The 15288-nt window shown below is 34.3% G+C and overlaps 1 protein-coding gene across 1 annotated transcript in view; it reads right to left on the bottom strand.

The window, feature by feature from the left end:
* Nucleotides 1-15288, bottom strand: part of SLC25A26 (solute carrier family 25 member 26) — a 2337350-nt gene that overhangs the window by 368701 nt on the left and 1953361 nt on the right. The window contains exon 9 of the mRNA XM_044077958.1: nt 9915-9988. Within this exon, the coding sequence (XP_043933893.1) occupies nt 9915-9988 (74 nt within the window). The remainder of the gene's footprint in view (nt 1-9914; nt 9989-15288) is intronic.

Here is a 15288-nt window from a genome sequence, read left to right as displayed (position 1 = left end):
TCATGTGATATATTTTAAAGCAGTAGGTTAGCATGATTGTAAAATCTGGTTACCAATATGTGTTTGCTGTGCATTATTTTGTATAAAGCAGACAGATTTATTCTAGGGACAGCAAGTAGGACAGTGCTCTACAAAGGCACAACTCAGTGAGATCAGATATATATATGTGTGTGTGTGTGTGTGTGTGTGTGTGTGTGTGTGTGTGTGTGAGTGTGATGGCTTTTTTTCTAAGAATCTGCATAACTATCTAATATGATTTATAATAATTTCTGTGAATACAATATTTTACTCTATTGACAAAATGAATGTTTGCCACAAGTTTTAATAAGTTTCCCGCCAAAATGTTAAGGGAGACAATCTGGGATGTGGGCTGTCTCATGCATAGAGTCCAAGAGTTTCCTCAGAAGCTTCACTCACAGAATTTTCACAGAGAAACTGAAAGCAGTTAGTATAAACATTGACAAGGTTATCACACTGACACACCACAGATTCAGGAAAAATACTCTATTCATAAAATATGTCAGTTATGATGAGTTTAGATGATGTATTTCTTGTAGCAAGTAAATATCTTATTTTAGAAGGCATAGAAAATGAAACATTTATTTAAATGTTTTTGAAAATCTACTTAACAGTAGCATAATAATCTGTGTTAAAACTTGTGTCCCAAACATATACTTTACTATAACTCATTTAATTCATCTGATTGACAAGCATAAATAATCTTATAACTCTATTCTAGAAGAAATGTCATGTGATATATTTTAAAGCAGTAGGTTAGCATGATTGTAAAATCTGGTTACTAATATGTGTTTGCTGTGCATTATTTTGTATAAAGCAGACAGATTTATTCTAGGGACAGCAAGTAAGATTGTGCTCTACAAAGACACAACTCAGTGAGATCATATATATATATATATATATATATATGTATATATATGTATATATGTGTATGTGTGTGTGTGTGTGTGTGTGTGTATGTGTGTGTATGTATGTATATATGTGTATGTGTATGTGTGTGTGTGTGTGTATATGTGTGTGTGTATATGTATGTGATGGCTTTTTTTTTTTTTTTTTTTAGGTAATAACACAGGTGTTTCTGAGAATCTGCATAACTATGCAATATGATTTATAATAATTTTATGAATACAATATTTTACTCTATTGACAATAATGAGTTTAAGTAAATGCTCATATACAAACAATTCAAGATTTTTGGAAGCTGTTGATAGAATTCGCATGACAGAAAATAGATGCATCTTAATGCATGTAATGTCTGAATCATATTAACCAAAGTTTTGATTTAAATGAATGTTAGAACATAATTTTCTCTCCTCTTGATTTCTAACATTAAGATTATTTGAATGCTATTAGAATACAAGTGTTATATATTACATAGATCTATATAATAGTATGAACAGTTTTAAAAAAAAAAAAAAAAAAAAAAAAGTTTATTTTAGTTTATATGATGCTGTTTTACCAAATGTGTAGTTTTGTCTTGATAGATAATTGAATTGAAAACTGTTAACCTCAGTTAAATATAACTAGTATTAAATTGATACGGTGGTAGCTGAGGTACTGCTGCTTAGGGTAAGGGGTTAACTTGAGTAGTAAATACTGCTCTAAGTTGGAGTTTTCAACTCCAGGCGGGATGCAAGGTTTAATCCTTACATTATTTTCACTTGTTCATTGTTATATGTATATAGTTTTGACATCCACAATATATTTTGTACACTCATTGTCACTACAAACAAAATTGAATCCTATACAAAATCCCATAAGAGATTTAATAAATACAGCTATATTTAAAGGTACACCTAAAAGAGGAGATGTAACATTATTTATCTGGTTATTTGTTATTTCGATCATAAGATTCTTGAGTTTTAAAAATGCCAAATGACATCTTTAAAAGGAATTTCTTTAAACATTAATGGATTGAATAATCCGTGTAAAAGGGCAAGCCTAATAAGATACATTAATCTACACAAGGCCAATCTAGTCTTCCTGCAAGAAACCCATCTCTTGAAAAGATATTGATAAACTAGCCACTAATAAGTATACAGTATTGGTTAGTTCAGAGCACACTCAGAAAAAAAGAGGAGTGGCTATTTTATGGAATAAAGTATGCCCATTCCTAAAACCATTAAGTCTTATCAGGATGACAAAGGAATGTTTTGTATGGTTACAATACAAATTAATGAGAAGACTTACACTTTAATTAATGTATATTGGATACCTGGAATTGGTATTAATACAGTGAAACATCATATTGATAAGATCATATCATTCTCTATAGGGATATTATTTTAGCTGGTGATTTTAATTGTATACTACATGAAAGTGATACTACCACTATAAAGAAAAGAAGAATTACATCTAATGCAAAACATTTAAATGATTTTGCTAATTCTTATCATTTGAATGATATTAATAATCAGATAGAGTCAAAATCATTACCATACACCTTTTTTCTAACAGATACAAAACTTATTCAAAAATAGATAGGGTCTTTATTTCTAACCAGATGGTAACAGATTTAATTAATTCCAAAATCATTTCATGTCCTATATCTGATCATAACTCAATTGTTTTGAATTCATGATAAAAAAACTCATAATGTTCAGATCAAAAGGATACCAGCATACTTAACTCAGCTAAAAGACTATAAAGAATATATACTTTCAAGTACAACATTTTCTAGACATAAATAATACTCCTGAAGTCTCCATTGTCTATGTTTGGGCTGCCTTAAAATCATATCTATATGGACAAAGTATCAGATGGTATAATAACAAAGGAAATCTTGGGATAAGCAATTGTTAGATATTCAAACTAAACTGGACTCTTATAAGCATAATAATAAAGAAAATATTATGGAGAAGAAAGTTATTGAAGAAATAAACAAACTAAATGAGAAATACAAAGAAATTTTAACTCATAAAGTTAAAATAACTTTAGAGAATACAAGTTTTTGTCTTATTCAATAAGCCCCAAATACTTACATAGACTTAAAAATAAAACAAAAGATTGAATAAACAAAACCATATCAAAGAAATCTTTTCTCTAAGGAAAAAGAAGAATGTTTCTAGTATACCAGAAATACTGACCTAATTTAGAAATCACTTTCACAAGATTAACCATAACAACATTAACATGGAACCTAAAGATAAAATAAAGGAGTTTATAACCACAAACATGAATAAAAAGCTTAATAAACAACAGATTAAACTATTGGACAAGAGTATTTCATATACAGAAGTTATTACACAAATAAATAAGCTTAAATCAAACAAAGCACCGGGTAATGATGGTATTATACCAGAGATATATAAAATCCTTTCTAAAACTACATATTCATTAATACATAAGGTTTTTATTCTGGCCCAAACTGAGTTAATAACCCCCATCTTGGCAATATACATTTATTTCACCAATTTTAAAACCTAATAAAGATCCAACTAGATGTTCTTCATATCGACCCATCTCATTACTTAATGTTGATTATAAAATGTTTATGAGTATTTTTGCTGATAGATTGAAGACAATTATCCCGGCATTATAGACATAGATCAGACGGGCTTCATTGTAAATAGAAATACTTTTGATAATATAAGAAGAACTTTAACATTAATTGATTTTGCAAATAGGAAAAAGAAAGATTTAACACTTATTAGTCTTGATATAGGTTCAGCATTTGATTCAGTAAGTTGGAACTATCTGTTTACCTTACTGAAATGCACAAATTTCTCTGATGCATTTGTAAATTTAATTGAGCATTTATACAAAGGAACGCTGGCTTATATTAAGGTAGGAACATATGTTTCACAAAATACCCATTCTTAAAGGTACAAAGCAAGGATGTCCACTTTCTCCACTATTATTCACTTTAGTAATGGAGCCTTGGGCTAATTTGATTAGAAACAGTACTGACATAGAGGGTTTTGAAATAGAAGAAAATACAACATCAAGATGATGTTCTAATTACATCAACAGGATCTAATTCTTCTATGCAGTCTTTATTTGATAAAATGATGAATTTTAAAAGTATTTCTGGTTTAATATTCAATGAAGAAAAAACTAAAATACTACCTATATATACACGAAAAAATACTCTCATTAGTGATTTTACTAAATATGTACCCAACTCAGGTCAGATAACTTATTTAGGTATAATACTATCTAAAGATATTAAATCTATTATATATAATAACTATAATACCTGTTTTCTTAATATACAAAATCTTTTAATACCTGGAATAATATGTTTTTACTATGGAGGAGAGACTTACAATTATTAAAATGATAATATTCCGCAAGATTTTATACTTAATACAATCAATAATACTTTCACCTACAAAAATAACTATCAAGAAACTGAATACACTAATGTTAAATTTCTTATGGGCACCTAATAGACCTAGGATTGCATTAAAGAAACATACTAATAGCTGGTCTCAAGGGGTATTTCTTTTCCAGACTTTAATTTATATATTATCTCTTCTATTATAAAAGTTATTACTTTATTAATAGATCGGTCATATGTCAAAATGGAAAGATTATTGGGAGCTAATTAGTATGCACTTCATGAAAATCTCCTTAACACATAAAAATATGATTATAAATAACTCCATGTTGTGGTTGCTAAAGGAATTTTGTACTTCACCTATTACACCTAAACATATGGTCTGTTACCCATTAAATATTATTATTAGTTATCGTAACTTTATATTCATGCACCCTAAGTATAGGGAATGGAATTTTATTGTATTCCTATAATTTATACTCAGGGTATGCTTATGTCATCTACTTCTGAAGGAGCTCATTTAGCTATAGATAATAATCTAAAGTACTGGTATCAGCTGATATCTGATAATAAAGTTAAAAATCTAGATTTCTTAAAACAAGAATTTGATCTAAGAGAAACTTGCTGGTTAGAGGTTCAGATCTTTAGACAACATCTCATTGATAGAATAGATCTAATGTCTATAACAGTTAAAGAATCTATTCCAAAACTGATTGATTACTTGATAATAAATTTACAGCATAAAGTTTCTGATAAAGGTAAACTTTCATATATACATAAAATTATCAGACAAGAAACTTTTTACAATGTAGATTCATACTGGAATTATTTCACCTCTATTAATGGGGACCCACCAACTCAACAAGATAAACAATATATATTGGAATCTGCTTATAGAACTACATCTTCCATTGTCTGGAGACTTTATACATGGAAATTTTTACATAGATCTTTTATACACCTTTGATGATGAATAAAATTAATAATAAAGATAATCTATGTAAGAGATGTAATGTAGAAATTAATGCTGACTGGGCTCATATGTTTTATGACTGTATGAAGTTGAAAGAATACTGGAAGTCAATTAATGAATTTTTGCAGGCTCTTTTTACAGATAATTTCATTATTTCTAAGTCTCTTATATTATTCAACACACCTGTACCTCAATGTGTTAAAAGATTAAGCTTCCCTTGTTATGGTCTATCCTAGCAGTGGCTAGGAAAATAATAACTAGAAATTGGATTTCAGATACACCTCCTTCGTTCAATGAATTTAAAAATGTTATGAATATAATGTGTCATATGGAAATAAGCACAATTAGAATGAGAACAACTAGAAAAACATCACACTTTATTGTATGGGATAATTTACAAAATTTGTTAAAAAAATTCTAATTTCAATAGCACAGTATTTTAGTTTAATTAATTGATCTGATTGTAGTGGATGTCTTTGTAAATACTTTAGTTGTTTTGTTGAATATTATAATAATACCTATTTTTAATTATTTGTATAAAATTGTTATGATATTTCTCTTATATGTTAAAACAATAAACTTGTTTTGAAAAAAAGCAGCAAGTTATCCAAGAAGGCATGCCTGTAGAGATCCTTTTGCAAGGCTCCAGCCACCAAGGCAAATATCTTGGTAAACATGCAGGGCGCTGATGAAAACCCACATGGCAATTCTTTGTACTAGAAGAGATAACTATCCAAACTGAACTGAAGGAATCTTCTGTGTGGATTACTGACAATAATGAGCTAGAATGCATCTGTTATACATACTGACACCATTTAGTTTGTCTTTATCGGGAATGGCACTACTTTCTTAACAGTCAACAACTGTAACCAGGATACAGTATTTTCTGGGTGCAGTCACTGAAGTCCAATCAGGATAGAAAAAGATCTACCACACTGAAAAGAGGAAGAGAGAGAAGTAGTAGAAGACCTACCCAAATTCCATATATGGGAAAGCCTTTAAGGCCCCTTTCAGCTGCAGAGTCTGAGCCTGCCATAGGAGTTCTACTGAGACAGGTTTGTCTTTTACCACAGCCCATAGGGTTCATAGGTTCATAACAGTTTACTAGGCTAACTAGGACAAGGCCCTTTTTAAGCTTAGCCATGCGTCCAAAATCTCTGACAAGTTCTGGTACCCTTGAAAAGTTTAAGCAGGGTCTTGGGAGATGAAACATTTACAAGCAGAGGCCTTGGAGATGAACCATTTACAGGCTGCCTGTGTCCATTAGAGGAATAGGTGCCAAACCAGGGATGGACTTCCTGTTCCCCATCTAATTGTCCAAGTTACACTTGAATTAGGTTAGGAAGGAACAATGCTTCATATGGATGGGTAGCCTGTTCAGGAGTAGGGGTAGTGTCTGAGATACATACCTGTATCTCCAGCAGGTCCTATTTATATCACAGGCAAGGTTTAAGTCTTTAGAATGGGTAATTCTGGTGCTATTTATTTTGTGGATATGCAGGAGGTTCATCAGAGAGGGGTCTGACAGGCATAGATCTTCCCTGAATATTTTGTAGTAGACAAAATGCAGGGATAAGGCCTTGAGATGGTCTACATAGGACATGTTACTTACACCCTGTATTCTTTACATAAGGAACCTCTGTGGATGCTCCAGTTGTTGGATATGTCTGGTTAGTTACATACCAAAGGGACCATGGTACTCAATGACAGGTTTGATGAATGCCGAATACAGTAGAACAATGAATGACTTCCTTAGACTTAAGATGCCATACCTTTGTTTATAAGTTGCACAACACAGAATGATTTCCTCACTACTGTAGACATGTGATGGTCAAAGGCTAAATTGCTGTCTATGCATGTCCCTAAATTCCTGACTACTGGGTCAGCTCTTAGAGTTTGTTGTCAATATGATAGTTACCAGTGGTGGATGACTTCCTGAAGAATACTATTATGCATTTTTTGGCATTTAGTTTTAGTCCATGGTTCTGACACCAGTTATTTGTCTGTGTCAGCCCTTCCTGGAGAGCATTTGTGTCGGTGGGGACTGCACAACTGCTCCTAATTTGTAATCATCTGCAAATTTATTCAGCTAGAGGCCACTGACATTGGCCTTGACTTTGGAGAAGTAAATGCCAGAAAGCAGTGGTCCCGGGACCAATCACTGAGGGACTTTGCTTGGAATTGGTTTCATTGTAGAGGTGGACTCCCCAATTCTAACTTACTGGGTCCTGTCTGTCAGCCAGCTGGCTAACCACTGGGTGACACAAGGGTTTATACCTAGCCTTTCTAGGAGGTTCATAGGTAATTACTAGGCACATGGTCGAGGAGGCCATTGAGGAGCACAGCCAAATTTTTCACTTGCTTCAAAGTAGTATTTGGTTAAGTCACTTGCCCAAGGGCACACAGTTGGCAAATGCAAATGAGGGAACCAAACACTGTACCAAAGGAAGCAGCTCATCAACAACTCATAGCCTTAATCATCAGTGATAACTGCAAGAGCTCCAAGATGTATCTGTTTGTGACCACATCCAGAATGCAATAATTCTTTATGAAGACCATCTAAGCAAAAATTCTAATTCACAATTTCAGAAGATACCTTAATTGTATTTACATACAGTGATGCTGGATTCAAATGCCAGTACAGAATAATTAAGCTCACTGTCCCCCATATGAAGATAAGGTAATTCCTCTACAAAGTAAATACCATTTTTTTCTAAGAGGACATGAATTGCCCCTGAATGTAAGGAGTGTTTTATTATACCTGATATCTGAACATTTGAATTGCCAAATATGTTTTTACATGAGGTGTGTTTGGAATAAGAAATGTACTTTTGCTCAGAAGCAACCAGCTACACAAAGTGCATATTGGAGAATTTACTTTGGAAATCTCTCCTAAAAAATGTTAGACATGCACAAATTCAGAAAAAAAAACACATTGCCAACAGTTCTATTATAGAACAAAAAACTGTTTTTGGAACCACTTATTTTTATAACAAGCATTGCTTTATACATGTATTTTAGTTTCTTTTGCTTGCTGGCTTTCTCACAATACACTTTAAGAAATACAATTCTCTTTCCAAAGCACTGTAATTTCAACACATTGTCAGTAAACTATTTTTTTTTCATATCAATGATAAAGCATATTTCAAATTCACAGGTTTTGAAATTTAGTCTTCACCAGATATTCTTTGTTCCTATAACAGCCCAGACTCTGAAATGTACTTAACCACTGTCTGGCAGTCAGCACAGAGTCATTATGGGTCTTTTTATAAGCATGTTATTTTTGACAATTCTTTCTTGCAGCACATAATGTTAAAAAGCTTGACTATAACAATCTTTTGCTCAGATTGTTAATACGTATGCCTCACTTCAAGCCACACTTTGTTTTAAAAACAGTGATTGCTATGTATCCATAACTGATGTGACATCAGCAGGCAAACAACTTGGTACTGTTTACAACTACAATGTTTCTCTGACAGTTGTATGTGATATAAATAACAGAGCTGATAAGAGTATGCAAATTACTCTCACCACTGCCACTAACACCATAGGCAATCACCAGTGTCTGCAGTGAATTAGGTTCACCAGTTACAAACCTACTGCACATCACCATGTGACAGTATGCAACCTTTTCTTTGTCCTGGCACCTTCAATGGGATAAAGCTGCAGCAATCAACCCATTGATCCTATCCTCCCCAAAAGTTAAGTTCTCTAGTGCTCAAGACCACTTGATGAATCCGGTTCCTCAGTAGCACAGTCGGGAACAAGGACTCTGCAACACTGGGTTAGCTGGTCTCTGTGATGCTAGTACACAATGGAGCCAGGGGAAATAGGCATGATTGTTCAATGGTCATTGTAACAAAGGCATGGATTGCTTTCATTTTTCTGCATAGTCATGATTGTGAAATGAAAGGTAGGCAGTGAAATTAAGCAAAAAAACGCATGCTTCCCAAATAATTTAATAGACCAGGAGGGACACAATGCTGTGCAGTACGTCTGTGTTCTTCTGAGCCTCAATTAGAGTACTACAGTATTACCCACCCCCATGATGGAAGAATCTACCTATATAGATACTCAGGTAACTTGCAGAAGATGACTTTAAAGCAGAGTTACCAGGGACAAAATTGCTCTATCAATGTGATGAATCTGATGTCAAATGCTCGAGATAACAATATTAAGACCAGAAACACAATATCAACAAGTATGATAGATAAAAAAAAACAACTCTTTTCTAAGTTTCTATTAAGTGTCTGCAGAATGAAGCCTGGAATCCTACAACACTGAGTTGTTATTAGCATTAATAACAATGCCAAATATAAATTGCTTGCAGAAAACTGGAAAATCACTTTAAGCCTTATAGCAAAAAAAAAAAAAAAAAAAACAGAATACTTCTTTCAAATATAAGTTTACCACAAAAATTCAACACCTCTTTGTTTTTTATACATCATCTTTTAAAAACAAGCTATAGGTCGCCTTTATTATACATGACAGTACATATAAAAGACTGAAACAAAAAATTCTGATTAGTGCATCAGCTCAGTAAAGGTACTTCTTAACTAAATCAAGTTCAAAACTTCATATTTATGGAAATGTGATGCTTAAAATGACTCCCATAAGAAATGGATGAAATTTGGTTCTTACCCAGAAAATCCTGCTGTTTTCCAGATGTCATGTAGGACAAATAGTACATTTCCACTTGCTGTGGGGGTGCCTTTCTACATGAAAACAAAAGAAGAGTACACATGTGGGAAATGTAAGAACTATGGTGTGTTTTATAAGATACTTACATGAGGTTAACGTTGTTTAGTCTGAAGACACAAAATGCGAAATTTTTGTTTCACTACACTATCCTGTTTGTTACCATATACTTTGCATCAGTTAGCCACATTCATGATATGCCATGGTTAAACAAATCTGTAGGTGACTACATGCAGCTATATACAGTAATACTAAAACTTAGCACAAAACTGTCCTATATATAATGCATTAAATTTCAATTACAGTTTTAAATGAACATGTATAGTTATTGTGTTTAATGCTAATTGCATCTGAGTTAAAACACGAGACTTGCTGCTATAAACAGGCTTTTCCAAAGTGCTTATTCGAAGTGCATATCCTCTACATAAGTCAACTTAATTTATGCATGTGATATCAAAGACTGAAACTATTATAATATCCCATACCAGCTATCTAGTTTAAAGAAGCATATAATAAGTTAAAAGAGCAAGCCCTTCCCATCATGCACTGCAAATGCAAGGCTTCTCTTTTTACACTAGTTTCTTTGTTCTGGAATGTACCCTGGTGGCAGACCAAAGGAAGGATATTTGACTCAATGAGAGAATTCCTTTATATGGCTGGTGGATTCATCATCAATTTCCATGTAACATTAATGTTTGTCCTCAACCCAGGACAGCTGCAAAATAACATATGTGGATGCTGACAGGTCACTACTTTTAAGAGACACAACATCTTGTCCTGCATGTGCACTAATCAGGCTAGGGAGAGGACTGAGGAAACTCAGTCTGACAGCAGCTATAGGAATGAAAAAGCAAAATAATATCACAACATTCTAAGACAGAAAGGCTGTCCCCTATTAAACGACTTCTTCAAATATTGCATTATGCTACTATTTGCAATTGACAAAATATAATTAGTTACTGTTAAGATATACATGAGAACAAGGTGCTTTATGGAATCATGCCAGAGATATACATAGCTGAACAAAGACTACATGTACACATTATTTATTTACGTATATCTATTGATCTAGATAGAGCACTAATCCAAAAGAATTTATTTCAGGCTCAGCCTGAGTGCACAACACAATAGATTTATAATGCATAACAGTAATGAATTCAAACAGTTCAAACAAAAGTAAAGAAAAACTGTAAATGGATAAATAACAATCAGTAATGTAATACACTACAAAATGCAGTGTCTGTTATTTGCAAAATAAGCAATATGTAATGTACAAATGTTCATTTGCATTTCATTTTGGATATTTACAGTAAGACAGAGAATTGTACTGAGGTTATTATTAACAATTTAGTCTACAGTCAGGAGAGGTGGAAGAATGGAAGACAGGAAAGCGATGCGATATGTAGGTACTGTCAGGGGTTCACTGCCCAATTAATTTGTCATTAATGTTTTGATTGAGGGCTGCCTGGTAGCACAGAAGTTTAAGGTTCTGATTTATTAATGAGCGAAGCAGCACTATAGTCAAGGGCAGAGTGTTTGACTCCATCCACCATCCTTTGCCTGCTGTGTGACACTGAGCAAGTCACTAAATCAGTTACGCATACAAAGGAACATGTTTCCAGTGGCCTTACCCAGTAAAGAAACAGATAAAGTAAAATAAACTATTTGACCTTTGGAGATATTTAAGTGATTCTAGTGTTATTAAAAGAGTGAGATTCTGCTTCTTTCATTATGTGTTGTTTAAAACAATTCCTAGTTGAATCTCTTACTGATGAAGAACAGTTTTCCAGAGTTTAGGTCTTAGAATGCAGAAGCTGTTGTTGCTGAAGTTTTTATGTGATCAGGGCCGGTGTTAGCAGTTTGGGGGCCCCCAGCAAGTGTCAAGTTGGGGGGCCCTACGTGTTTTCAGTTGTATTACCCTGTCATTGCTACCCCTCCTACACAACCTTTTAGTTCATGCTGCAAACTTTTAACAGTAATACACACAGAATAACCTGTAGCTTCAATGCTCTTACATTATAACAAGCCTGTGTACCACACTATGTTGGCCCATCTCACAAAGGGGCATTCACAGCTGCTGACATTTAGCTGCAACAATGATACATTACAATAACTGTATGTACAGGGTTGGATTTGCACCCTAGACAATGCCCTCAGTTACAACACACAGACACACACACAGAAACAGACACACACACACACACACACACACACACACACACACACACACACACACACACACACACACACACACACACACACACACACACACACACACACACACACACACACACACACACACACACACACACACACACAGACACACACACACACACACACACACACACACACACACACACACACACACACACACACACACACACACACACACACAGACACAGAAACAGACACACACACACACACACACAGACCCACACACACACACACACACACACACTTCAGTGCTCCCCTCTATTTTCCTCCCATCTTGGGCTCACCATAACATGCACATTACTTTTTTCTTCCTTTATTCACATTTTGCCTTCCTCTTCAGCGGTTTCAAGACGCCATGACCTTCTATGTGCTCTAATGTGCATTTTAATTTTTTTTTAATTTTTAGACAACCTTTTAATTCACTGATTATTTGAACAGAAATTACGATTAAGGAAAGAAATTCATTATGGTTCAGCTTTAGTTTTCCTTGGATGCTTTCAGCACATCTTTCATGTCCAAGACAGGGGAGTAATAATAATTTTATGAAATAACTCAATTAAGTAGGTGCCTCCAGAAGCTATAGCAGTTATAGAATCTCTGGATGTGTTTTAGAACATTTTTCCCAACCTTTTAAACAAAAATCATGAGTAAGAAAAGACTTTCAGTCTTTTTTTGTTTTGTTTTTTCATTCAAGAAAGACCTAAGTTGTGACCAGGGCTTAATGTTCATTGATGACAAAACAGTAGCTCATAATAAACTAGCAAGGCAATTGCTGTGAGGATACACAGGTCCTATCTAGGAATACAGTCTGTCTCCCTCAGCCCCCTCCCCCCCAAAAAAAAGACAGTAAATGCCTATGTATCCCTCTGGTGTTAGGTTGGGATAGAAGCAGAGGTTCAGATTGCCACAGGCATGTATTTCAAGTGTCTGCTGACATACATAGCATGCCTTATCACCCCAACCCCCAAAGGCAGCCACCTGTATATGTACCTGATGTGTGATTGTGAGGAAAGTGAAAAAAAAACACAATGATTACAGTAATGTGTTCCACTATATTGCTCCTAGATAGTACACTGCCCCTACACAAGATATAGTAACCTTTTTGTACACCTCTGAGGTTTGTGAGAAAAGTAAAAGAAAAAATGACTACACTGTCCCCAGCCCAAACACAACTTATAATGACCTCCTGTGCACATCTCTAAGGTTTGACTGTGATGAAAATTAAAGTAGTAATAACCACACAATCCCCAGCACCCCCCCATAACCTACATCAACTTTCTGTTAACACATGTCAGCAGGGGTGGTTTTAGAATGGGTGTGCTTAAGAGAACAGGCCATTATCAATTTTATCCTTAAAGCATCTTATTACAGCTTTGTTCAGGTTAAAGAGTGTAATCAGAAAATTAATACATTTTTTCTCCTCATTTTTCCCTAAAGTTTTGTGGGGCACCCACAGAGTCAAGGATGATTAAGGGAGCTCCCCTGTATCCATTTATACAGTCTGAGGAGAGGGGCCACCAGACTCCTAGAAGAGTTAATTGTCTGAATGTTCTGTAATATATTTTATGCCTTAGTTTTGAAATATAATTACTTGTTAGCTGCATTTTTTTACTGATACGCAGAAGAATAATATATGTGTCCTGGCATTATTGAGTGTGTGCACAGATAAAAATCAGTGATATTTTTTACACACACACACACACACACACACACACACACACACAAACACACACGCATTAGGCATATCAGTAGTAGCTTTGTACTTGTTTTAGCAAATAGCAATACATTGTGCAACACTGGTACTGCCACACCAGATCAGTGACTGTTGTTTAGCAGTCATCAAACAGCAGCAGGGATAAGTCACTTTTATTTACCTCATTGAGGAGTAATGCATACCTGTAACTTTGCCTTATTTCAGAGACCTGCCCTGATTTTGCCTCATAATTTTGCTCTTTTCATAAAAAGTTTAATTTGCTGGTAAATCATTCAGCATTTCAGACAGTCAAAAAATTCAGACATCAGAGTTTTACACTTCTTATTGTCCAAAAATTCATGTTGATGCAAAAGGTGTTATTCTATTAACTTTTTAAGTGAATTAGAGTAATACTTAAAATATGTTCCTGGTTTTGAGCCTTTATTCTGCAATTATTTTTGGCATTCCAAAGAACTGTTTAGCAACAAACTTGAATTTTACAGTATCTGGTGTTCTGCCAATATTTATAAAACTCCCTGAAAGAGAAAACCAATCTTAAAGACTGGAAGCTTCAGCTCTTCTTAAAATCCAAGTTATGCACTGAGACCAGTCACTCTTGGCTGCTTGCTGATCTGTCTAGTGCTTACTTTTCTCATGTTTATCAGCTTTATCCTGAAAGGGTCATATCACAGCCCTGTTAAGGTAAAAGTGCATGATCAGGAAATCAGTATATTTTTCTGCTCATTTTTCCACATCCAGCAGCAGCTTTTGTGGGGCCCCTACACAGTCAAGGATGATTAAGGGGGTCCCTGCAACCATGGGTATTGCAAGTACCTAAAGCAGGCTATGTTGTTAATTTTAGTGGAGACAGTGTCTACCAGTAGGATTTAACTAAGCTAGGGGCACAATGTCAGTAGTAAAATATTTAATGAAACTGTGAAGCTTGTTACTTGATAAAACACTGTTACTGTAGCCTGAATATTGTTGAATTTGAATTTTAAAGAAGATATAAATAAGAGTTATTATTACCCACTTGATTTAGTAAGTATATAGGATTGCTGTACTAGCTTTTGTTGGTTTGACATATGTGATATAAAATATATCAATTTAAGATAAATTGCTGTGGTTGGGGGCCTCCCAGCGACTGCAGAGTTCGCTGGTGCCTAAAGCCGGCTATGTATGTGAGACCAGATTTGGAGAGGTGGAGCATAACAAGTTTCTGATCTGAGACTGTATATTCTTTCTCTTATTGTAAATCTACCTACAAACAATAGGAAAGAGGTTGCTTTAGTTCCTTTTAGACATATATATTTTACATAAGCAAAAAAGTACGCTGGTGTATGGTAGCCAAAAGTCCAATCACTGAAAAGCACAAAGTGTTCACATAAGAAATCCACCACGCTTAGTGAG

The sequence above is a fragment of the Protopterus annectens genome, chromosome 7.part0 (assembly GCF_019279795.1).
Source record: "Protopterus annectens isolate FY-2018-M chromosome 7.part0, PAN1.0, whole genome shotgun sequence".
NCBI lineage: Eukaryota > Metazoa > Chordata > Ceratodontiformes > Protopteridae > Protopterus > Protopterus annectens.
Note: the sequence above shows the minus strand (reverse complement) of the source record. Positions and strands in the feature narration are given on the sequence as shown.